This window comes from Sarcophilus harrisii, chromosome 1, assembly GCF_902635505.1.
Source record: "Sarcophilus harrisii chromosome 1, mSarHar1.11, whole genome shotgun sequence".
Taxonomy (NCBI): domain Eukaryota; kingdom Metazoa; phylum Chordata; class Mammalia; order Dasyuromorphia; family Dasyuridae; genus Sarcophilus; species Sarcophilus harrisii.
This window is the reverse complement of record NC_045426.1, coordinates 165,418,727-165,444,363: the sequence shown is the minus strand read 5'-3', so window position 1 is coordinate 165,444,363 and position 25,637 is coordinate 165,418,727. Positions and strand designations below refer to the sequence as shown.

The window sequence follows — 25,637 nt, the reverse complement described above, 5'->3', positions numbered from 1 at the left end:
AATAGTTTTTATAAATCTTAAAGCATTAAATATGAAAGACTTAGAAAAGTTTATGAAATGAAGTAGCTGTTTTAGAACCTTTAGTTTTGTGGGGGTGGGGTTAAAGCTCATAGATTTAGAAGTAGAACAGAAGGAAGGCGAGTATTCTTTTAAAATTGTGCCAACCTTTTTGGGATTTGGCATGAGAGCTCCACTGGGTCCAGACAGGGTAGAGTATTCATCTTTTCCCACTCAAGTGACTCTATCTATAGACCCACATGTATGGACCAGGTTCAGTCCTAGGAGAACCTGGTCTATATAGAGAGGACTCAGACTCCTTTTTTTTTTAAATAACAGCTTTTAATTTTTGAAATATATGCAAAAATATATTTCAACATTCACCCTTGCAAAACTTTGTATTCCAAATTTTCCTCCCTCTCTCAGCAAATAATACAATATGTTAAATTTATGCAGTTCTTCTATATATATTTCCACATTTATCATCCTGCACTAGAAAAAGCAGATCAAAAAAGAAAAAAATGAGAAAGAAAAAAAAAAGCACACAAAAAACACAAAAGATGAAAATACTATGTTGTGATTCATATTCAGTGCCCACAGTCCTCTCTCTCTGGATCACAAGTCTATTGGAATTGGCCTGAATCACCTTATTCTTGAAAAGAGCCATCAGACTCCTTTTTTTCATTTCCTCTTGCTCTTTATATCATAATCCTGTAGCCCTGGGGAAATAATTAAAAGCTTGGGTTTGACTCTAGATCTAGCATCTCCTCAAATGGAAAAGTGAAAAGTACTCAATGTACAAAGTACATTGAACTATAGAACGGCTATTTATTTCTTCCATGCAAAAGAAATGCTTAAAACACAAATGTGTGTATTGACAAAGACAAACAGGAAATATTAATTTATAATTGCTGTTATATTTTCTGGGGAGGTTGATACTTAAATGAGGCATTTTATGGAAATACTGAATCGGTATTTCTTTCACCTTTGGCTCCCTAAGGGACCATGTCTTTCTAGTATTCAGGCCAGAGGTTGGGTTACTCTTATTGATGGTCATCTTCTCCCCCAACAGATATCATAGTAACTGCAGGAAGTACTTCCCATATTATGACTAGCTCTGACTCAGAGACCCAGGAATTCCCAACCTCTCAAACTCATAAAGTGGTCTCCAAGTCTATGACTCTTCACAGGGTCATTATGTAATCGCCTGTGCTCAGGGAAACAAAAGGCAGATGATGCAAAAAGCCCACAGTCCAGCCACACATTTCCCCAGGCAAGTGTGTGCTCTAGTTGCTATTTGTGTAGTTTACATTTTACTCTTGTCAAGGGAAGTTACATGCCATACATTCTAGACTGTAAGGAAAGGAGAAAGCCCAGGAGGTAAAGTCATTTCTGTTAAGGTCTCCTGATGGATGGCCAAACGTAGCCTTTCTGATCCAGCTTTGAGAGGTGTGTGTGTGTGTGTGTGTGTGTATCTCAAAGTGCCCAGCCCTTTCGCACTGATTCAGAACATGAATAGTCCAGAAGAAGTCTGGGGTCCTGTAGTTGGCGTAGGAGGAATTCATCAGCTTGCCCGCCCTCCCCCCCTTTACACTTATCTTTTTCTAAATTCATATTTAATAGGAGACTCTCTCTTGAAAGAAGTAATAAGGGAGGAAATAAGAGTTGGAAAAGGTTGTGTGTGTATGTGTGTGTGTGTGTGTGTGTGTTCTTTAGCCTAAGACACTATAATCAGTCATAGGTGTTTCAGTCATATCTTTACTCCACTCCACATTTCTAGCCAATAATTTTTTTAGTGTACAGATTATCTTCTTTTTTCTCAGATTAAGTTTCCAAAGATTGCCCCATCTTTCTGGAATGAACCATAGAGTCCAAATTTTAGACTCCAATATTCCAATATATTCCAGTATAGATCCAATTCCAATTATATTCCAATTCCAATTCCAATATAGATCCAGGTGATTTGGTCATGATGGAAGAGGGATCCTGGCCCCCTGATAATCTTAGTTTTTAATTCTATCTCCCAGTTAATACTTTTGTCTATACTGTTTTTGTTTCCATTATTACCAACCTTTTATTATTTTCTCCCTAAAATAAGCAAAAACAGATTTTATATATATATAGAAAGAGAGAGAGAGAGAGAGACAGAGAGAGAGAGAGACAGAGAGAGAGAGAGACAGAGAGAGAGAGAGACAGAGAGAGAGAGAGAGAGAGAGAGAGAGAGAGAGAGAGAGAGAGAGAGAGAGAAAGAGAGAGAGAGAAGAATACATAGCAAAAAAACAAAAAAACCCCAAAGTGTCCTAGTTGAATATAGAGCAGGCTTCAAAGCTAGAAGTATCTGGGTTCAAATCTTACTTTTTGAACTCGCTTGCTGTGTGATTCTGATCCAATCACTTATGCTCTGGGGCTAGGCATTCCCAAGACCCTAAATTGCAGAGAAGGTACTGAAGTATGTTGATAGAGGGAGTTTCTTTACCTTGGAGTTTTCTCTAATAAAATCATTTTTATTCCCCATCCCCATCCCTATTCCAAGCTTTATCCCTATCCCCATGCCATTATGCTGTTTCCATCCTTATTCCTATTCCTTGTTGTTATTCAGTTATTTTTCAGTTGTATCTGAACCTTTTGGGTTATCTTGGCAAAGATACTGAAGTAGTTTGCCCTTTTCTTCTCTGGTTTTCATACAGATGAGGAAACAGGATTAAGTGACTTGCCCAGTGTCACACAGCTGGTAAGAGACTAGATTTGAATTCAGAAAGATGGGTTTTCCTGATTCTAAGCTGGCATTCTATCCACTGGAGTACCCTACCATATCCCTATTAAAAAAACAAAACTAAACCATTTCTGCCATTACATTCTATCGGAAGGAAATGGGTATTCAGCTATACAAAATATAGCCAAAGCAAATACAAAATAATTTGGGAGGGAGAGAAAGGGCTCACAAGAGGAACATCAAGAAAGGACTTTGATACTTGAGATGAATCTCCAAGGAAACTAGAGATTTCTCACAGGAACAAGCATAGAGGAAGAGCATTCCAGTCAGAAGGACTCATGGAGAGAGGGAATATCATGTAGAGGGAACAGCAATTGGCTAGTTTGACTTGGGGGGTAGGTGGGGGATCACAGCGATGTGAAATTAATCTGGAAAAGGTCAACAGGAGTCAGATTGTGAAGGATTTTAATAATGTTAAAATTATTAATGTTAATAAGGTTAATAATGTTATATTTTAGCCTTGAGGAAATAGGGAATCACTGAAAGTTCTAAGCATGGCCTGGTTACACTTGCATTTTAGGAATCTCAATTTGGCAATTTATATGGAACAAAAAGGAAGCTACATGCAGCCCCCAACACTCCTGAGTGAGAAAAGCAGGTTAAAATGTAATTGGAGGGGCAATTAGGAACAGCTCGAGTTAGGAGTTCAAATCTAGCCTCAAACACTTACTAACTGTGTGAATCCAGGCACTTAACTCCAATTGCCTAAAAAAATGTAATTGGGAAATATTTAATAAAATCATTTAAAATACAGTGAAACATAAGGCAATAGTGCATTTGAAAACTAAGCCCAATATTTGGTCCATTGGGATCCTTATCTAAGGTTTTGTAGCTGTTTTTACTTGAAAACAGTGGTATGGACAATAGAAAGACCAGGGACAAGGAAACCAATTAGGAGTTTGTTGTTATAGGCCAGGAGAGAGGTAATATTCCCTGTAGGCAGTCAATAATTTAGAATGCAACTTATACTTAAGACTCTCTTGAAAGAAAAACTATGACACAGCAATGCACCCTATTCTCTGGATTTGTAATATGAGACTTCTTCCAGTTTTCTTGTTCAGGGGATGTTTAGGAGGATTCTATTGAGGGACAGAAATTGGATTTGATCCCAGTACACAGTGATGCAGAACCCAATCTTGTTTCAGTTATTAAAAAACCAGTATCGGTTTCTCCCCCTCCCCAATGGACACCTAAGCATTGTGTGGTAGAGAGAAGGGCTTAAATCTAATTACTGGTTGAATGCGCTTGGTTGGAAGTTTTCATTAATTTTGTTTTGAATTCTCTAGTCCTTCCTTTTCTCTTTTGTAAGAAAAAGGTTTGGGAGAGATGATTCCAGTTTCCTTCCAATTCTTTGTGTAATTCTTTCATTCCTACCTCCTCCTTCCCCTTCCACCTTGTACTTTGTGAGCTGGGAGAAGGAAAACAATGAATGAGCTCTTACAAGGTAACACCTGAGAAAAACTGCCCCGGCAAGGAAGGATTTCAAGATTCTTAAATATGAAGAGAGAAAACAAATGAGAATTTCAGGGAGGAACAGTAAGGAGTGGGGAGAGAGGCACAGTGCTGAAGGTTAGCTGTGATGACATTTCTTTGGCTGACATTCTCACTCTCCCTGTGGGTTTTCTAACATCAGTCAGGTCACTCTTGGGGTGGAAGCATGCAATTAAAAATTGCAGAATCTCTACATCTTGAGGTCAGACAGGCTATACTTTACGTTTTTGTTAGATATGTTCCCCACATTCTAGATGATAAAAACTGGCCTGAAGACAAATGGTTCTGAACAAATGACTGGAGCTGGACATTTATCTGTTTTGTCAAGGGTGGAAAATACTCTGATTAGGCTACAAACATAGTACATCTGAAATTGTCTGTTATCTTTATTTTCAATTTAGGAACTTAAAGGAAGCAGCTATGACTCACCAATAGACTCTGCTCTGACATTCAAACAAGATCACAGTTTAGAGACGAAGCAGATCCGCTCTTGCCTTTGGAAATTGGCTTACCATCAACTTAAAGCCCAAGACTGGCGGAAGCTGGCTCGCTCCTGGGAATTTTCAGATGCACAGATCAAAGCTATTGAAGAACAGTGGTCAGGTAATAACCCAAGAGAATTTATTAGAAGAAATGGGAAGCAAGGAGTGATGAAACTAGAAATTTCTGATAAATTGCTGAAGACTGGCAATTAGCAGCTACTTTCATCCTATAAAACAGAAACAGCAATATCAATATTTACTGTGGTTTTTAAGAATTTTTAGCCAGTGACTCTTTCTGGAGAATCTCCTTGAAAACAAACTTTGCAAATGGCTAGTTCTTTTTTTTTTTAAAGTCAAATCACAAAAGCTCAAAAAGGAATTTATATTTTCTGACCAAATAAATCCACAGTAGAATGAGTACCAAGAGAAACACTCAGTTCTTAACTGCTTGTTCTGTGACTGGGTGGCCAACAGTGATAGATAAATGACCACCTCAGTAACTGCAACTAAAGAATAGTAAGTATTTCTTAGGCCACTCTATAGGATTAGATATCCTGGCCTTTCTGGTTTTTACAAAATGTTCTGCAGCAATTACTAAAAGACAATAATTCAAAGTAATTAAACGATTTAACTAAATTACATTTGTCAGAATTAAAAAATATACACTGGTTTCTGTTCATTATCCTGGGTTTTAGATATGTTTGTATATTACTGTGGCCCATTACTGCCACAGGAAAACAACTCTGTATTTACATAGCCTGGATTCAGTCTTGATGGCTCATATACCCACACAAGGTATGGTCCCAACTTTGACCAGAAAAATGAATGAATATGCATATGCAAAGAAAAAGAGAATTTAGGAAAAATGAAGATCTTGCATAAAAAGAAACATCAGATAATTCCTTGTGTGTTATATAGGAAGTGAAAGCTCTTGTGAGCATGGCTATAGAATGCTGCTCATCTGGTTACATGGACTACTGATAAGACATGAGAACCCCATGAAACACTTGTATGAAGATCTGGTAAATGCAGGATTCCCAGAACTAGCAGGTGAGCAAAGACTTTTTTTTTTAAAAAAAATAATTTTCACTATTCTCTCTTGCTTCAGTATCCTGCAGGTGAGAATTCTTGTGTTCACAGAGGACAAGGGCAAGAATTACTACTGTCACTAAGGCAGTGTACTACAATGAAAAGGGCATTCATGTAGGGACCACTGTCCCCTACCCCCAGATTTACTAGCTGTGTAAGGGCCAGCCACTCAATCTCCTCAGTTTCCTGGCATGTAAAACGAGCTAATCAGATTCTGTAGCCTCTGAGGTCCCTTTCAGCCCGATAATGTCAGGACCCAGCTTCAGATACTGACTCTAACACTAGGTGTTACATAATCCTTCTTCTGTAAAATAGAGGTAATTATATTTGAGCTGGCTGTCTCACAGGGTTATTGTCAGGAAATTTGTAAGACTTCAGACCAGGACTTGTTATTAGAGAAGGAGCTCTACTGTACCATCAGCTATGTTATTATGAGAATTGCCTTGGTGTATAGGGTGGTTTCCATTGTTCCTGAACTATGGCAGAAGGAGGGTAGACAAGTTACCTTTAAAATCTCTTCCAGATCTAAATCTATGACCTTATGACTGTTTTTAGTCAGATAAAAATGAAATGGAGATAGAATGACATTATCCCAATAAAGACTCAATTTACAAAGTCAGGTTCAAAGTCCACCTTGATAGGATGACCATGCTGATGACATCAGAGATTCCCTGTGATATATTGGTAATTCATGCTTCTTTTGGGGGCCTTATGGAATGGTCTTCCTCATGTAACAGGTACATTGAAGCTTATTTTTAGTAAATTCAATGTCATTGCCACAATGATGTGGGGGGTTATCACCATTCCACTAAGGAAAGCCTTGCTGAATCAAGGGACAGATTCAATATCTTGACTTGGGGAGTGCTACTGATGGTGCAGACGGATATTTTGTGAGAAAGTCTAATGGTTTCCATCCTTCAGCCAAACTGTCATCCTGCCAGTAGCAACACAATTGTATTGATTGTAATCCATTCCATCCCACCCCACACAATACTTTTTATTTTTCTGTACTTTCTGTCTCCATATATTCTTAACCCTCTACATATCAGAATCAAAAATATTTTCTTTAAAAAGAGGGTCTACCACATGTACAAAAATGTTTGTAGCTGCTCTTTTTGTAGGGGTAAGGAACTGGAAATTGGGTGGATGCCCCTCAGTTAGGGAATGGCTGAATAAGATGGTATATGAATGTAACGTTCATGAACTGATGCTGAGTGAAGTGAGCACAACTAGGAGATCATTGTACTCAGTAAGATTATGTGATGATCTATGTGATGGACTTGGCTCTTCTCAGCAGGGCAATGATTCAAGACAATTCCAATGACTTGAGATGGAAAATGCATTCAGAGAGGCAACTATAGAGGCTGAATGTGGGTTGAAGCATATTATTTTTACCTTTTTCTGTGTGTATGTTTGCTTTTCTTTCTCATGGTTTCTTCTCTTTTGGTCTGATTTTTTTTTTTTTTTTTTTTTGCACAATATGACAAATATGGAAATATGTTTAAAAAGATTGCACAGTAAAAAAAAAAAAAAAAAAAGAAGGTCTGAAGGTACTGGACATAGCATTAACTAACTTCACCAAGACTGAAATGGATAATATCTAGACTTTTACAAGCTGGGAGGCTCTGGACGAGACATTTAATTTCTTTCATTCTCCTTTCCTACATTTGTAAAATGGAATAATAATGGGGAAGATACCTTATGAGGTTGTGGACATTAAGTGATATAACATAACATAAAGCACTTTGGAAATCTTAAAGAGATATAGAAATGCTATTTATTGTGATGATGATGATGAAATGACTAGCTATCAGTGTGGGAGTCATTTCTAAATCATCTGTGTAACCATGACATTGACAAGTTAAAAGAAAATCAATAATATATTAGAAGAATAAAGATGAAACTACATTATATATAATTTCTACAGCTTCAGTCTGACCTATTCAAACAGGATATTAATGTCAAAACATGGAAAGACTATGATTCTGGTAATCAGTACTTCTTTGAGAAATTAACTGATAACCAAATCATTTCTAATGGAGCAGTAATGAACTGAACTAGCTATACCCAGAAAAAGAACTCTGGGAGATGACTAAAAACCATTACATTGAATTCCCAATCCCTATATTTATGCACACCTGCATTTTTGATTTCCTTCACAAGCTAAATGTACAATAATTCAGAGTCTGATTCTTTTTGTACAGCAAAATAATGTTTTGGTCATGTATACTTATTATGTATCTAAGTTATATTTTAATATATTTAACATCTACTGGTCATCCTGCCATTTAGGGGAGGGGGTGGGGGGGGGTAAGAGGTGAAAAACTGGAACAAGAGGTTTGGCAATTGTTAATGCTGTAAAGTTACCCATGTATATATCCTGTAAATAAAAGGCTATTAAATAAAAAAAAAAAAAAAAAAGAGAGAGAAATTAACTGATAAAAATAAATTGCCAAATTTAAGTGCATCAGAAAAGTTGGTGACCTGCTCATATTTCATCATAGTTTCAGTACACTCATGCTCTTGGAATATTAAAAAGATTTATTTAGTATATCATTTAGATTCTGGCAGAGCCTAACAAATAATAGGTTCTTAATAAATGCTTGTTGAATTGAATTAAATCCTCTGTAGAAAATCTATTAGAGAATAGAGAAGAGATAAATATATTAGATGGTGATAAATTTCAATCTGCACTGATAGAAAGGGTACTCACACTGGTGATATCATAGATTCCTCATAAGCATATATTTCATGCTTCTCAGCTGATGTATTTCCTTATGCCTTATGGCATGGTCTTCCTCACATAACAGTCTCTAGTTTTATTTTTTATTTTTTGAAGGGTCTTGGAGAATTGTCTGAACCACTAAAAAGTTTGCCCAGGGTGACCTGGCCACTATGCATCAGAGGTATGACTTTCTGATCCCAAGGCCAGTTGTCAATTGACTGTCTTATTATTTCTCCCCATCTAATATAATACTATTGTTAAAGAATTAACCAATGTTCTGCTTTATTCCTATTTTATAAGGAAGAAAGCATTTAACTGTAATGTTGGAGAAACTGAGCAAGACAGAGATTAGAGACCAATTTAATAGTTTATTAAATGGAGAGATTTACTAGGACCGAATGATCCATGTTTGGTCCCATGGCTGAATGAGATTATTGTCTCAAAGAATCCAGCCCATCATACATCCAGAGTATCAGGACAGCAAGATTTTTAATAGGATAACAAGAACAATGACATAATGAGGGAGGTACCTGGATGGGGATAACCTAATGGGGGGAGGCACCTAGGATGACACAATGGAGGGGAGGTACTACAGAGGTTACTGATATTCTAATGATGTCTAAAATGGATAGACCTTTATCCTGTCAAACATTAAGAAGGAATGATTATAGCCTAAAGATATAAAACCTTTATCTTATCAAACATAAAGAGGTTATAACTTGAGGCAGAGTAAACAGGACAATGGGGAAACTAGGTCAGGACATGAAAAGGGAAATGTGGCACAACAAACAAAAACACAAGCCTCTGTGCAAACCCTGTGAAGGAGCTTCTCTATGAATTAGCATTAAGAACTTTTTATTATCTTTTGAGAAAACAAACAAACAAAAAATCACGCCAAAAAGATACAAAGTTAAATGGAATTAAGTCACTGAAGTTCAATGCATTTTGGGAGAATATTCTGAGAAAAATGTTAAATATTAATGAGTAAATTGTTTTCAACAAATTAGCCGTCTCCAATTGTTTTGCCTGAAGGCAGCAAGGTTTCCCATGGGAAAACACTTTCCTTTAGTTCTTCAGGATGGCAATTTCTACTTTACTCATAGTTCTTTGCAGTGATTCCAACCTTTTAAGGCACAACAACAAAATGATAGACTTATAATTTATTAGGACTAGAATCCTCATTCCACATTACAGATTAATAGGCTTTTGTGGGTGAGGCAGGGAATTAACCATAATGGGCTAGGTGTTTTATGAGGAAATGCATTCTTTGTGTGTGCCAAGGAGGGAGGGCAGAAACATGAGGATCATATGACTCTTCAACTTTTGCCAAAGCTCAGGGAAAACATTGACACGTTGGGGAAAGCCTTTTCTTTTCCTTGTTGCCCATTCATCTGTGTAAGATTAATTCTAAGATGAGACTACACTGGTAAGTATTTTATAACCTTCTCATATGATAAACCTTTAAATTTAATCTTCATTATTATCTTCAATCTAAAAATCAACAAAACAATAAATAAATGATTTTTCACTTTGTTGACTACCAACGTACAGGCGCTCAAATCGAAAATTTAGGAATTGGTTCTCCCAGCAGTTTTGAGTTGGCTCAAGCACACCTCTAGATATTCCTAAATTGGAGCATTCATAATATTTTTTCCCTTAATCATATCCCCTATAGTTATTCCTAGAGTAATGATTGATAAACCTAAGTTAAATAAAACCAAAGTGCTATAAAACTTGTTTGTAGGTAACATCTTAAATAATTCTAATAGCTGATTTATTATTAGATATAACAGAATAATAAGATTTACACAATGCTTCAAGGTTTACAAAACACTTTATACATATTATTTGATCCTTACAAAAAATAGATTCTATCTATCCTTACAAAAAATAGATATCTATACCTCTGTTTTGCAGTTTCAGAAACTGAGGTTGAAAGAGGTTGAGGTACTTGTCCAGGGTGATATAGCTACTAAATGTCTGAGACAGTTTATGAGCTTGTCTTCCTGAACACAAATCCAATACTGTATCCATTATCCAATTCAATCCGATAAACATTTACTAAATACCTACTGTGTGTCAGGCACTACTAACACCAGGGATAGAATTAACAAAAAGAAACTCTTTGCTTTCAAGAACCTTAAAGTCTAATCCACTATCAGCCATTCTAGTTGACAGTGGGGTGGATTTTGGGTCCTAAATTTGGTGAAGTTGTTGCAGAATTTTCTTTGTGAATCCTATATGATTTGGAGTTATGCAACAAAAAGTATTATATGATAAATTTTTAAGAAAGGCTTTTAAATTTGCCTCTTATAAAATGAGTGCTCTTACACTCATGTTGATAATCCATAACTAAGTAAGGACAGTGTTTTGGCCCAGACCTGACTTAGGCTGGTCCAGGAATTCTGGTTTGGGATTACAACAAAATGAAAATTTGTAGCCTTTCTAATGTTAAAAAGAAAAAAAAAAAGGTTTGGGGCAGCTTGGTAGTGCAGTCGATAGAATGCCAGTCTTGGAGTCAGGAGGACCTGAGTTCAAATCTAGTCTCAGACACTTAACACTTCCTAGCTGTGTGACGCTGGGCAAGTCACTTAAGCCCAACTGCCTCAGCAAAAATTTACTTAATCACAACAAAGGAGAGTATTCGTCAAGGACATCATATCAGTTAGGTCAATGCAACTCTTTTGTCTCCATATTTACCATGGTAGAGAATCTGAGTAATGGTACATGAAGCTCAAAGAGCTCCTGATTCTTCTTGTGCTAGGTTTTTTATAATTAATTCCTTAATTATAAACTGCCTTACTTCCTTGAGCCAATTAAGTCTCAAAGCTCATTTCACTATCTTTTAGGGACAAACCGACTTGGCATAAGTGGAAGTAATCTTAGAATATGTGGCTCTTCCCCTAAATAGAAATTATACTTGTCAGAATCAGATTGGTTAAATCTCAATAAATCAATCAAAGCCTTCCCCCTCCCCAGTCTTATTTTGCATCAAGTTGATGAACATATCTTTGCAATTTTTTCTGTCATATAAGCTAGACAATAGAAAATTTTAAAATTTTGTTAATATATTAATGTTTATAGCAACTCTTTAATAAAATGTGATTTTTTTCAATTTTTTTTAATTATTCCAGCAACTTATCTCTAATAAAAGTATTTTTTTTTTTTTCCAGAGAAGATCCGACAACTACAAAGCAGTACAGAGGCAAGCTCTAAGAAATGTACAATTTCATAGCCTCTTGAAGAGAAATAATATATTTTTCTTTGATCCAGTGATACAATTTCTAGGCTTAAATAATGAGATCAAAGAAGAAAAAGACTCATATATAAAAAGTATTTATAGCAGATCTTTTGTTAGTGACAAAGAATTGGAAGCTAAAAGAATGACTGAACAATTGGGAAATGGCTGAACAGATTATGCTATAAGAATATAAGGGAAAATTATTGTGATATAATAAATGATGCAAGAGTCGGTTTCAGACAAACCTGAGAAGACTTTTATGAACTGACATGTAGTATAAGAGTAGAATCACAAGAACTGATAAAATGACATTTCAGTCAAAAACAACTTTGAAAGATTGATCAGTGCAATGACCAACCATGATTCCAAAGAAATGATGAAGTTTGCTATCTACCTCTTGATAGAAAGGTGGTAAAGTTAAGATAAAAAATTACATTTATTTTCAGACATGGTTAATAAAGTGATTTGTTTGGCTCGACTATGCATATTTTATTTTTGTTTTGATTTAGGGAAGTTGTGGGATATGGGAAAAAAGAGGGGGGGAGATGTAGAAACAGTCATTTAGTTTGGTGTTAAATTCAGAATAAAAAAAAATATAGTGTTATCGTAATTATAAAAACTTTAAATTGTCCTAGCACTTTTGGAACAAACTATAAATATTAAAAAAAAAAAGTATGTAGGAATTATTTCTTATCTAGAATAGTGCTGTAAAGGTTTGTGGAAAACAACCTAATTTCCCTTTACCTCTAGAGACAATGAAACCAAGATCCTTTAACAGAATAAGGAAAGGAACAATATGGCTTCTGTTCACCCCCCTCACCAGTTGTTTTTATTTTAAAAGAATATTCAGAGAGAATAACTGAAATTAAAATAATTTAAGTTCTCATGTTAAATGACATAAAGTGCTCATTTTCTTTTGGTAGAAACTAATCTGGGTAGAAACATGTTAAAAATCAGGCTAAAGATTTGCAAAACCAAATAAAAATAATGATATGAACCAGAGCATTAATATTACATTGTTGAAAGTTAATAAATATTTTTATTAAAATTGGTTAAAAGAACTCAGATTGTCGGTAAATGTTATGACTGGTTTGGACCTGAGGGTTATTTTTCATTTGTTTGTTTAACTTAACTTGCAGAAAGAAAGATATATATATTACACACACACACACACACACACACACACACACACACACACACACATATATATATATATATATATATATATATATATTACAAGCCCTGACTTTGTGAACTATAGCTCTTTTATTTAATATTTAAAGTGAAACAAGTTCATCAATATAATTTACCCTTTTCTTTCCTAAAGTTGTTTCAGTGGAACTAAAATCCCCCTGTAATGCTGTTTTCCCTAATGTCAGAGTTGTGTAGAATTAATATTAGATTCATATTGGGAACTATGATGTGAGATACTGTGGGTCACTCAGAGAACAAGGAACCAAGCACCAATGATCAATCATCTCATGAGAGACACTACAGAACCTGAGATGGAAGACATTTCAGAGTTTATCATTTAGTTTAATCCATCACCAAATGAGAAAACCCTTTACAACATACCCAAGCGGTTATCTAGCCTTTACTTGAAGACCTCCAAAAAGAGAATCATTCTGACTTTTGAGGCAGTTCTTTCTACTATGGGATACCTCTAATTGCTAGAAGTTTTTCTTTATATGAAGCTTAAATTAGCCTCTGCAACTTCTTCAGATTATTACTAGTAGAATTCTAATCCTTTTTTTCAGATTTGAAGACAGCTATCTTGTCCTTTCCTCTTGCCACCCTCCCCCCCCCTTCCATGTTTTCCTTTTCAAAACCAAACATCCCTGTTCCTTCAATCCATCATGATGTTTGCTTTCCTCTTGGTTTTCTCTAGTTGAGTACCTTTGAGTACTTTGAGGATATGGTACCCAGAACAAAATATCATACATTACTGATGCTTTGTTATGGATAGATTATAGCAGGATTATTCTCCTGGACTATATATATATATATATATATATATATATATATATATATATATAATACAATAATCCTCCCTATTTATAGACAATGTGCTTCCCAATGAAGTTTTAGATTACATTATCTTTTTTTTTTTTAGCTTCTATTTACATTATTATCACAGTAGAATAGTTGGATCAATTCATAGGTGCATTGACATTGTAATTGTGCTTGACTTTCCCAGTCTTGTGTCCTCTGCAAATTTGATAAGCTTGCTTTTAATCAAATCATTGATAAAATGGTTTAAAAGCACAGGATTAAGTCATTGGAGACTACCAAATTGACATTGAATGATTAATGACTACTCTTTGGATCTAGCTATTCATCCAATTTCAAAACCACTTAACATCAATTAGCTCAAGGGTAAGCAAACTAAAAACTGAGGGGCAACTCTAGCCTACCACTTATTTTCGTATGCATCTTTTATTTTAAAAAATGTAAAAAGCACTCAACTCATGGGCAATATACAAATAGGTGGTGGATTGGATTTAGCTCACAGGTCCTAGTTTGATAACTTCAATCTAACCTACATATTTCCATTTGTACCACAAGAACAACATGGGATCATTTATCAAATTCTTTGCTAATATCTAGGTAAAATATGTTTACAACAGTCTCTTGATTTACCAGTTTTATAACCATGTCAAAAAAGGAAAAGAAGTTAATCTGGAGTGACATGTTCTTGATCAAACCATTTTTTTGATTATTGATGAGGTTCAAGAAGTCACGAATGCATGGAGTGGTTTGGAATGAATTCACAGACTCAAACCCATCTTTCCATTAAGGAGCAAAAGCTTTATTCAGATGTTTAATAAGCAAGCAAAGTTCCTGAAGAACCAGTCATTTGCCAGGGGGAAAATTAAAAAAAAAAAAAAAAAAAAAAAAGGAAAGGGAGGACCTTTTAAACAATGGGAAAAAGCCTTGGGGTTGACATCTCTACTTTGGTTTTTTGAGTGCACAAATTGAAGTCAAGATAATCTTGTCAATGATCCTCCTTAAGGCCCAAATAGACATTGCTAGAAACTTTTATAGATATTTCCTTTCTCCCCTCTTTCCTTTTTTTTTTTTTTTAAAGATCTACTTTTGCTCTTGTTTAGTCAGATAGTATTTTTTCCATCCAACATTTTTTTTTTTTTTGCCTCTAAAGACAATAATGGTAAGATCCTTTAACAGAATGAAAAAAAGGAACAATTATTGCTTCTGTCCATTCCTCTCACCAATTTTTTTTTATTTTAAAGATTTTTTTTTAAATTTTAAAAGAATTCCCCATTGATGAGTGCCCTCTTAATTTCAAGTTCTTTGCCATTATTTGGAAAAGGCAAAATTTGAGGATATAGTTTATCTGGGTCAGGTGACTTGAGCTTGTTAAAAACAGGCACTCTCATTATTTAAATATTTATTATGGGATCTTCTACCCATTGGTCATATTTTGGGGGTTTTATCTAGCTCAAAGATTATTATCCTTGAAATAGAAAAGAAGCAAGAGTTTGATGGGGTGTGAGAACTGAGAGTTGAGTGATCCCTAATAGCAATGGAATCCCCCTTGGCCTGTGGCAGGTTTTGTGAAAGAATTTGTAGACTAACCAGAGTTAACTATATAGTAAAGAGAAAAATGCCATTAAAAGGAAGATACTAAGAGGAGGGAAAGAGAGAAAGAGAGGGTTTAATCCTTAAAAGGATTTAGCAAAGATCATCATATGTACATCTTTTTTAGGGGAAACATTACCTTGAGTTTTTCAGGGGAGGAAGGTAAGTAACAGGGAAGGAGCCAGATGGAATCCACTTGGCTGATCAAGTCCCAGAACAGTCTAAAGATATCTAATCAATATCTGAAAGGCTGTTTAAAGATGCTCAGAGATTAGAGGGATAGACAATGGAGGCTGATGGAGTTCCATCATCTACAAACTGGATAGTCTGGGACTTGGTTATGTCTGATATTCTGTGATGAGGTGCAAATAATGACCTAGTGGTTAAAGAAGAGGTGCGAGAACTGGGTGGGGAATCCCCTCTGGTCGGGGCAGATCCAGTGTGAAAACCTTGGCAAGAAGAGAGCTTCCTTGGCAAAGCAAATTCCTGTTTCGGACCTCTGCAAAGATCCGGGGTTCAGAGTTGTCTCTTATTAGCAGTCTGAGGCTTGGGCTTCCATTCAAAATTGAATGAGTTTTCACTCAATGTTGTCAATGCCCCAGGCCTAGATTTCCAGTTGAAAAGAGATTACTTATCTTGGAGTTTGATCCCTAGTTAGATCCCTAGTACCTAGCTAAAATAAGAAGCACTTAATAGATGCATGTTGATTAAGGCATCTTCAATGCCAGAACAAAAGCCTCATCAGCTGTAAAGAGGATAGGGAAAATGCCCTTGGGAATATTCACACCAATGAATTCATAGATCCCTGGAATACCAATAGGCAGAAAGTAAAGATATTTAAAGCAATGCCAAAATGTTGTAGTTAAAAATCTTTTGAAATAATGTAGCAAAAAATAAATAAAATAAAAAAGCACTCCTCTCCCCCCAAAAGAATGCTAAATATCAAATTGATCATGAATTATACACTTGGAGTAATGACAGGAGTTCAACATATGGTCTCCAAACAAGCATATAGATATTTTAATTTAAAAAGGCATATATACAATTTATTTCTTAAATAAAGATTTATTAACATTAAAATAATTTCTGCATATAGTTACAAAGGATATTTTATTTTCCTCAAAATAATTTTTCCATTGAATCAGTCTCTGGTGATTCTGAAAAGATGAACATGATGTTATCCACAGTGTTTTGCTATGCCAGTCTAAGCTTCATTGGGAAGTTCCATGATAGCAAATGCACGAGAATTTTTTAGGAAGGGAAATCAGGAATTGAAAAAAAAAACCAATCCCTTTTTATGTATAGTAATATTCAGTTTAGTCAACCACCTTTATGGAGTGAGAAGCCAGGGCAGATGTTTTTCCACTGGGTCCTGTGTGTCTTGAAGATGTGCCACCTGTTTCATGGTGTATAGTTCGAGGATATTTTGCGGCAAGAGCTTGAGGAATGGTTTGCTGAAAGAAAAAATGCAATACAATTTTAAATCATTTTTTTGTGGTGCTGAAATTGACAAGAAAGTTGAATGTTCCACCTTTTGTAGATTCTGAAGCTAGAAAGGGGCTCCATTGGGCTGGGAAGCTATGAAGGGAGATCATGGAGGGGAGACAGAGGCACAGCTCCCTGCCTCAAGGTAGACAGATCAGAATGGAATTCCTGAGGCCATAGCAGATATCTCTGGTAGAAGAGTGCCATATGCTTCAGAAGACAAAATGGTGAGCACACATGGAATACCATTTTGCTCAGGAAGAAAAGAATCATTGCTTTGCAGAGAAATGAATTTAAAAAAAAATCATTTTAAACTCTTTTTACTTGACTGTAGTGTGCTGCTCCATCTGGATATTGAATAATTTTATTCAAAACTGGGAAAATTGTTAATTTGAAAGATAACCCTGTGCTCTGGGTTGTTGTACAGAAAGTGCTTTGAAATCCTTTTTTAAAAAAAGGAGACTTGTAAATAAATTTAAGATATTGCTTCAAGGATCTATAATTTCACTCCTGCAGATGCTCTCCGTAATAGTGGAAAATCTGCCTCCCCTCTACAACTAGGTGGTCCACTCTTTGTGTTGTTATTCTTTTAAGTCTTTCCTTCTTGGTGAGATCTTGTTGGAGTTTGTGCTGGAGTTCACTGGCCCAGCCTTCAAGTACCCCGACTCAGCTTCCTATCACAATGAAACACCAGAGGAAGCAGAATGTAGAAAATAATAATGATACTAAAGATTGGTGGGTTGTACCAATTTAAGGGGGAAAAATTCAAATGTTATAAATTTTATATTTTGTGCTTTTTTCCATTAAGAGAGAAAAGTGGTTCCAAATAGGAAAAGATGTAAATTCTTCACTGTTGTCATTAGAGCAGTAAAACAAGCTTGACAGATCATATATATCTGGCACTGGATATGAAATGGAAATAGTCTATAATTTTATGGTTAGAATACTTCAGATACATAATGACCATTTTTGGTAGCTAGTAGTAGGATTTACTGTTAATGTTTTTAACAAAATGGTTGCCTATGTTAAAAATAAACAGTATTGATTACTATATATTTTTCATATTCTTTTATTGATATTTATCTTAAATGTCTGTGAGATGAATATTTTAAATACTTTATTCAAAATATTTTCCATAAACTTCATAAAGCCTAAATATGTTTAAATTGAAAATAATCAGACTCAGTTAAAAATAATTTTCTTTATGTATGTTTCCTTATGTATGACTCCATTAAAATATTTCAACATTTTAATTAAGAATTTTAAGTGATTTGAGCAGGTCATTTCATTTTTCTGTGCTTCAGTTTATCATATGGAAAACGATGGGTTGGACTTGTAATGGATCTCTAAGGACCTCTCCAACTCTAAATTGATGAGTTTATAATCCCAAGAGACTGAAGAAATTAAAAAACTTCTATTCTCTATACTTTGAAGTTCTTCTCTAAACACATTTCTTTGGGAATTTCTTTATATTTAATAAACTTTTTATAATGCTATCTATTTTTTCAGAGAAGCATTTATTGAGCACTAATTATGCTAAAGACATTGGTCTAGTCACTGAGGGGCATACAATGAAAAATAACACATTAGTTTCACCCTAAAAGAGCTTAAAGAGAGTCCAGCAACTATTGGACTAGGTCATAAAACAGAGCTGCTAGCAAATTTATTTGTTGCAAGTTTAAAAGAATTTTACTTCCCTCTTGTAGATAAGGTAGATAAGAGAAAAGAATATGAGTGTATAAAAATTATCACTGGTTTTGTGCTTCTGAATCTCCTAGAAAATGCTAATCAGAGTAAAAAGTTATAGTAAAGGTTACCACTTCTATAGCAGAGAGCCTACAACATTAAATATGATCCCTAGTTATCATTAACTATTTGTTACTATTCAGTCTTTTATATGCATGTCTAATTCTTCATCATTCCATTTAGGATTTCTTGGCAGAAAAACAGGAATGTTTTGCCATTTTCTTCTAATTCTTTTTTTAAAAATTTATTTTAATACAAATTGCTTTATGAATCATGCTGGAGAGAAAAATGAGAGCAAAAGGGAAAAACTATGGGAGAAAAAAAACAAAACAGAAAAAAGAAGTGATTATAGCATATGTTGATTTACAGTTCAATCTCCATAGTTCTTTTTCTGGATGCACATAGCATTTTCTATCCAAGGTCTATTGGGATTTATTTGGATTCTCTAATTCTTTACAGATAGGGGGAACAACTGATGCAAACAAGGTTGAATGACTATCTCAGGGTGGCACAACTGGTATGTGCCTGAGGACACATCTGAACTCAGGAAGAGAAGTCTTCCCGATTCCAGACCTGTACTCTATTCATTGCGTCACCTAGCTGTCCCAGTTATTGGTTCTGTAAAAACAATTAATTAAAAATGGATTTAAAAATAAAGTTAAAAAAATAGAAATAGTCTATGGTTCTCTATAATTTGCAAACTGTTGATGAACCCAATTATATATTCCTGAAAGGTAAGGTCCTGACTGACAGAAATTGGTAAATTTCAATTTAAACCCCTGTCTTAGTGAGAATTTTTTTTTGGTGCTTAAGATAGATTTTATCTAGAAGAGTGGCAATGACATTGATTAATGACTTAATCCTTTTTTTATTTTTTAACTGCAGACATTATGAATAGAAAAAAAAAAAGGACTGGTCCATTTGAAAAACACATATATACTTTCTACTATGACTCTCCTATCCATTACACGTAAACAGATTCCATGCATAGGTCAGAGACCTGTTTTTTAGACTTACCCTACTTAGGAAAATACACCACGTGCAAAGTAGAAGTTATAGCTAGTTTGGCTATTAATTCATTAATTCATTTTGGGCCAATGAAAATTACTTGTTTGATTTTGCTGTGTAGGTCATGAAAGGCATGAGAGAAGTCAGTTTATAAGAATGTAAAACAGGTTAAATTGTTGAGGAAGATAAACACAGGAATTATTTTCTTCTGCTGTTTCACTGTTTGTATGGTGAGACAGCATATTGTATGAGAATGAACCTTGCAATGGAAATCAAGATTGGCTGTGTGACCACCTTCAAGTCTTTGGTCATCTGGACTTTCTGGTCTGTGACAATCTTTTCTGACATTCTAGATTAAAAGCAATTAGTATTTTACTAATTTTTCTTGCACAAATACCAGAATAATTCTCTATAAATATCTGTGTTAAGGACCACAACATCAAATATAAAGGGTGATCCAGAAATCATATAGTCATTATAACCCCTCTCCCCTCATCTTACAGAGGATGACAACGAGATCCAGTCCAATGCTATTGCCACTTCTCTACACTTGCTGCCTCTCCAGCTGTGCTGCTTACAGGCAATGGAATCTTGAAGTCTCTTCAACTCTTCAGATCACTTTCTTCAGTGATAGAATAGGGTTTTTTGAACCAGATGACTTTGAAGGTCACTTTCATCTCATGAAGATCTATCTTTGAATTCAGCTTCTGACTGGAAGTATGCCTAAACTCCTACTTAGATGGCAGAATTATGGCTAATAAAATTTAATACATTGGTTGAATTCAATATGAGAAAATGGAGAAAGGACATTTTTAAAAAACCTATAGAACAGGAGGAAGGAAGCTATGTGATGTGGCAGACATTGAGCAGGCCTTAGAAAGACCTGGGTTCAAGGACCACTCTTCACACATTTTGGCTGTCTGACTCTGGACAGGTTACTTAGTACCCTAGGCAACTCTTTAAGACTGTAAGTTGCAGAAAAGGTGCCAACTTGCATTGTTAGAAGGTGTTTCCTCACCTGGGAGTTTCCTATACCAGTGAAATAAGGGACTCAGTCCCTAGCCTATCCCTAGAGATCAAAGATCTGTGGGAAGTAAAAAATAACGTCCCTGAGGATCATGAAGTCTTAACATTTCCTTCTATTGATACAACATCCTGTCTTTATACTTCTCCTATCTCACATTCCTCCTGATCTCTTGGTTTTTTATTTCCTAGTTTATCACTCCTGTTTCTTTATCACTACAATATTGTAATTATTTGTGTTGGTATATTAATCCCCTATTAGATTTTAGGCTACATGAGGGTAGGGACTATGTGGTTCTTTTAATCTTTGTAACCTTAGTTCTTATTACTGCTTGTGCTAACAAAGTAGGTATTTAATAAATGATGGATTTGGAGACAAAAGAAACCAGATCAAAGATGAGCAGGAAAATAAAATACCTTGATATAATAGGTAAAAAGTTCATTTCTAAAATTGTGGAAAGAAGGAAGAGAATTAAGGTTCAGAATTCAAAACTTTTCATTAGAGATAGAACATAACATATCCTTTTCTTATGTGCTGTGCAGTACTAGAATGGGAAAAACAATAAAGAGGAGAAATATTGTTGCAAGGCTAAGTTAGAAAAAAAAAATATTTAAATCCCAAGTCAGAAGACCTGAATTCTATTTTCAACTTTTGGCACAGTTGAAAGAATTTAGCATTTGGAAATCAGAAGTCACTTACTTTAACCTATGTGTTCCTTGTTAAGTCATCTAATTTGGACCTTGGCTTCTTCATCTATAAAATGAAAAGATTAAACTAGCTGACTCTTAAGGCCTTTTCCACTTCAAAACTGATGGTTCTATGAATTGACTCATTGTAAATTTTAAGTCATATTGATCTCTCTGAACTCCAGTTTTTCACAGGTAAAATGAGGCTATTACCTATTGTTATGTGCTTTGGGAATGACAAAACGAATGGCTGAAGAAACGAGGGATATTACATCTAGAGAAGAAAAAGTTTAATGAAGACATTGTCACAGTCTTACAACGTCTGATGGGTTGTCACAGAAAAAAAGATTAACTAATTTTGTTTTATCTCAAAGGGCAGCACTAGGATCAAAAGTTTTAGAAATTTAAAAAAAGGAGGTAGATTTTGCCTTAACATGAGGAAAAACTTCTAACTAGATGGGTCCTTAAAAATGAATGAATGTTTTCAGGGGGCAGAAAGGGGCTCCTTATTACAGGAAATCTTTAAATGGAGGCTGTTTGTTGTTGGGGATGTGATTCAAGGCGAATGTCATCTGACTCTGAGACTTTTGCTGTTTGATAACAAAAGTAACATGATTAAGATGGAGTCACTTATGCCTTAATAAAGTATTTATTTACAAATTACTAAGTTAAATAATGAAACAGAAAAAAATAGAAAAATGGATATATTAAAAACAATGGGTAATGTATCAATTTTTTCTCATTTGGCTCACTGCTCAAAATGAAAGAAAATCCCACACATTTGTAAAGTTAAACATAAATCTATTCAACTATTTAACTTAAGATAACAATTCCAACTCTTCCAAGTGCTTGGATCTTTTTCCTCTTTGGCTTCCTCCTTGGCTCTGGTCTTCAGCTTCACTAGAGTTCACTACAGCTGAAGTTATATTATCAAATTAATCCAGCTAGCATTTCCTTAATTTAACCACTCTGATATCCTGACAGTTTCATTGAGGAAAGAAGATAATTAAATTATTATCAATGAAGCTCTATCATTAACACTTTTGTCTCTGCAGTACACAAGAAGTTCATGTAACCTTGACAATGGATGTAGAAATGATTTTCTTTCTCACAAATTTCTATTTACAGGTATGGATATTTTTGCTAAATGAATGCAATTTAGCTAAACACACATTCAATTGTTTACCTAAAAGAAGGGTAAAAAATGAGAAAATAGAAATTTTTTGTCTCTTGAAATCTGCTTTTTGAATATTTTTTCTTTGGGACTAATTAATAACACAACCATTAACAAAATTAGAAATCATTATTGTTATTTACCTTTATTGCCAGAGCACACTCAGTTCTTTCTCTGAAAAATCTGATAAATTCTATAGCAGCTTTATATAGCCAAAAATATCTTGTAGGAAATGATTCTGCAAAGAATGACTTTTTAAATTGAAGGAAAGGTTGATATAGAACAATGGAGTAAATAAAAGTTTTGAGAACACAACACATGGTAAACAAACAGAGGACTTTTTTATCAGTGCTATTGACAGCTTCCTTAACATGCCGGCTTTTAAAAGTGTTTACTTGAATACAAACTTAGGAGGGGAAATTCTTTTAGTGTTGCACTAACATTTTTCACAAAAAGTCATTTAATTTGGACTTACCTGTGTGACTGGATGATGCTTTTCTATAACAACGGAACTCATGGGAGGCAATACCCCCATTACAGCTAAACTGCCACAATTTCTACTGGTTTTAATGGGCAAATCAGATCTCCCTGCAATTCGAGCCGTAATTGTTCTTCCTGCCTTCTGTTGAACAGATGTCACAACTTTTGGCGCAAACTAGATGAAAAAAGAAGGAAATATTCAATGAGGAGATAATCACCTTGGGGAAACAAGTATATATAATACTCAATTCAATTTTTATTCTACTGGCTATGTAGCATTATATTTAAGTATAGTTAAAACCTTACTTTAAAATGAATAACAAAGTACAAAAAATTTACCTCATAATTTCATAAGATTATAGCATTATAAAAATTATGAATAAGCCAAATCTGTATTATTCAATGAAAGAGGTAACTTTAATTGTATATACATATATTCTAACATATAATAAGGACTTTGCAAAAAGTTAAAAACCCAGAAATGAAAATTTTTGAGATATTTTTAGCTATATGTACAAATGATAAGGAAAAAACCTTCAAAGGAAAATAGGGAAAAAGAGGGAAATTTTCAGATTTTCAAATCACTGCTCAAGTTTAGTCACTTAACCTAGACATATAAAGCTATTATCTTCTTCATTCTGCTTTCAACTGAGTACAACAGAAGAAAGCAGAAGAAAATATCTAAATTAGTTGAAATAAACATTATAGGGAAAATTTTCCATAATTATAGAGTTAGAATTAGTAGAGATTAGCATGCCATCTACTGTTCAATATGAATCAACTGTTTGTGGTATTTGCCTGTATAAATTCTGCATTTTGAGATAATTTTCAGCACAAATACTTTCCTTTTATTTACTTTAGCACAATTGCAGCAGTTTCCAAAGAAGTAAGATTCCCAGCTGTTGCCCTTGTTTCCAGAGTACTAATAAAGAGATACCTGTCTTTGCCTGCTTCTTTCTCTGTTAATAGGCAATTTTTTTTCTTCTAGTGAGAGTGGATATTGCACTAACCAGGGTATATTTTGAGTCAGTAGAAATCCTTTAAAAGCCAAGTCAAAATGGAATGGTTTTATCATGCTTGGTTTCCGGAAATGCTTTCCGATTCCTACCACTAGGGCTCCTCACATTTATCCTCTCTGATCTCGTTGAGAGGAATAGCTTCAGTCATAAAATTAATTTATTTTATTTTATTTATTTATTTTAGCTTTTTATTTTCAAAACATATGCATGAATAATTTTTCAACATTGACCCTTGCAAAATCTTGTGTTCCAAATCGCCCCCCCCCATTCCCTACCCCCTCTCCCCTATATGACAAAAATCCAATATATGTTAAACATGGTAAATGCAAGCAAACAACAAAAAGACTGAAAATGCTGTATTGTGATCCACACAGTTCCTACTCTCTTCATCACAAGATCATTGGAACTGGCACCAATCATATGAAATTAATTTTTATAAATAGTATCTACTATGTGCAAAATGCTATGTCAAGTGTGATAGGGAGGGTCAAGATAAATAATTTTGATGTTATAACATCTACTTCAGTTACAAAAGTGTCTTATACTCTATAAACAGTTTCTTGGAGCTAAGATACCACCTTAAAAGACTAACAGGGACTGATACATGTGAATAGATAAAAAAATAGGAAGTATGAAATGAAAATACAAGTTGAGCTATGCTTGGAAGAATGGAATAGGAAAGAATGAAGTATAGATATGCTGTTGGGAATAGGGTATTCCATATGGTGTGAGAAATATGAGCAAATGCCCAGGAACAGACAATTTAGGAAAACAGTAAATAGTCTAACTTGACTGAAAGACAGACTCTGTGGTTCATAGTAGCATGCAGTATTTATTATGTGCCACAATGTGAACTAAGGAAGAGGATACAATGACAAAAATGAAAATAGTATATATCCTCAAGGAGTTAACATTCTACTAGGGGAAACATGTAAACAGATGACTAAAATATAAAATATGTACAAAATAAAGAAAAAGTAATTTTGGAAGAAGGAAATGCTAACAATTGGTAGAAAGGTTTCTTGAAAAAGATGATACCCGAAATGAACTGAATATGACTTGAACGGCTTGAATAAAGTCAGAAGATGAATAAGATGAATAAGGAAAGTGTTGCAGGTCTGGGAGAGATCTGTGCAACAGAAAAACAAAAACAAAAACAAAAACGGAGATGGAATGCCAAGTATGAATATTGGCAAGAAAATCATGGTGGCTTTAATTTAAAGAGGGTTTGAGTTGGGATGATGGGAAATAAACCTGGAAAGGACAGAATGGTTTTGTATTGTGAAGAGTTTTTAAGGCTCAACAGGTGTCTATATTTTATCCCTGAGACATTAGAAGATCAAGGGAAATGTCGTGTCAGACTTGTATATATTCTCTCTTTACCACAAATCTTGCATCTTTCCCCTTCTCTCCATTCAAATAACTACCATCTTCATCACTTCTTATCTCTACTGCTGTAGTAACATACTAATTGGTCTCCCTACTTCCAATTTCAGCTTTCTCCACTCTATTCTCCATAGAACTTTCAAATTTATATTCCTAAATTACAATTTGGCAACTAATTATAGAAGACAAAGGAGAGGGAAGCATCTTGAGCATGACTCAAGAGGTTTTGAA

General features: G+C 34.7%; 2 protein-coding genes across 2 annotated transcripts in view; one reads left to right on the top strand and one right to left on the bottom strand.

Annotated features, from left to right (window-relative positions):
- Positions 1-12,286, top strand: part of ANKDD1B (ankyrin repeat and death domain containing 1B) — a 79,777-nt gene extending 67,491 nt beyond the window's left edge. Inside the window, exons 13-15 of the mRNA XM_012541119.2 lie at positions 4,663-4,864; positions 5,662-5,793; positions 11,731-12,286. Of these exons, the coding sequence (XP_012396573.1) occupies positions 4,663-4,864; positions 5,662-5,793; positions 11,731-11,792 (396 nt within the window). The 3' untranslated portion in view covers positions 11,793-12,286. The remainder of the gene's footprint in view (positions 1-4,662; positions 4,865-5,661; positions 5,794-11,730) is intronic.
- A 4,194-nt stretch (positions 12,287-16,480) lies between these two features.
- Positions 16,481-25,637, bottom strand: part of POC5 (POC5 centriolar protein) — a 53,644-nt gene continuing 44,487 nt past the window's right edge. The window contains exons 11-12 of the mRNA XM_003759484.4: positions 22,997-23,176; positions 16,481-16,852 (exon numbers count right to left, since the gene is read on the bottom strand). Coding sequence (XP_003759532.1) covers positions 16,715-16,852; positions 22,997-23,176 — 318 coding nt within the window. The 3' untranslated portion in view covers positions 16,481-16,714. The remainder of the gene's footprint in view (positions 16,853-22,996; positions 23,177-25,637) is intronic.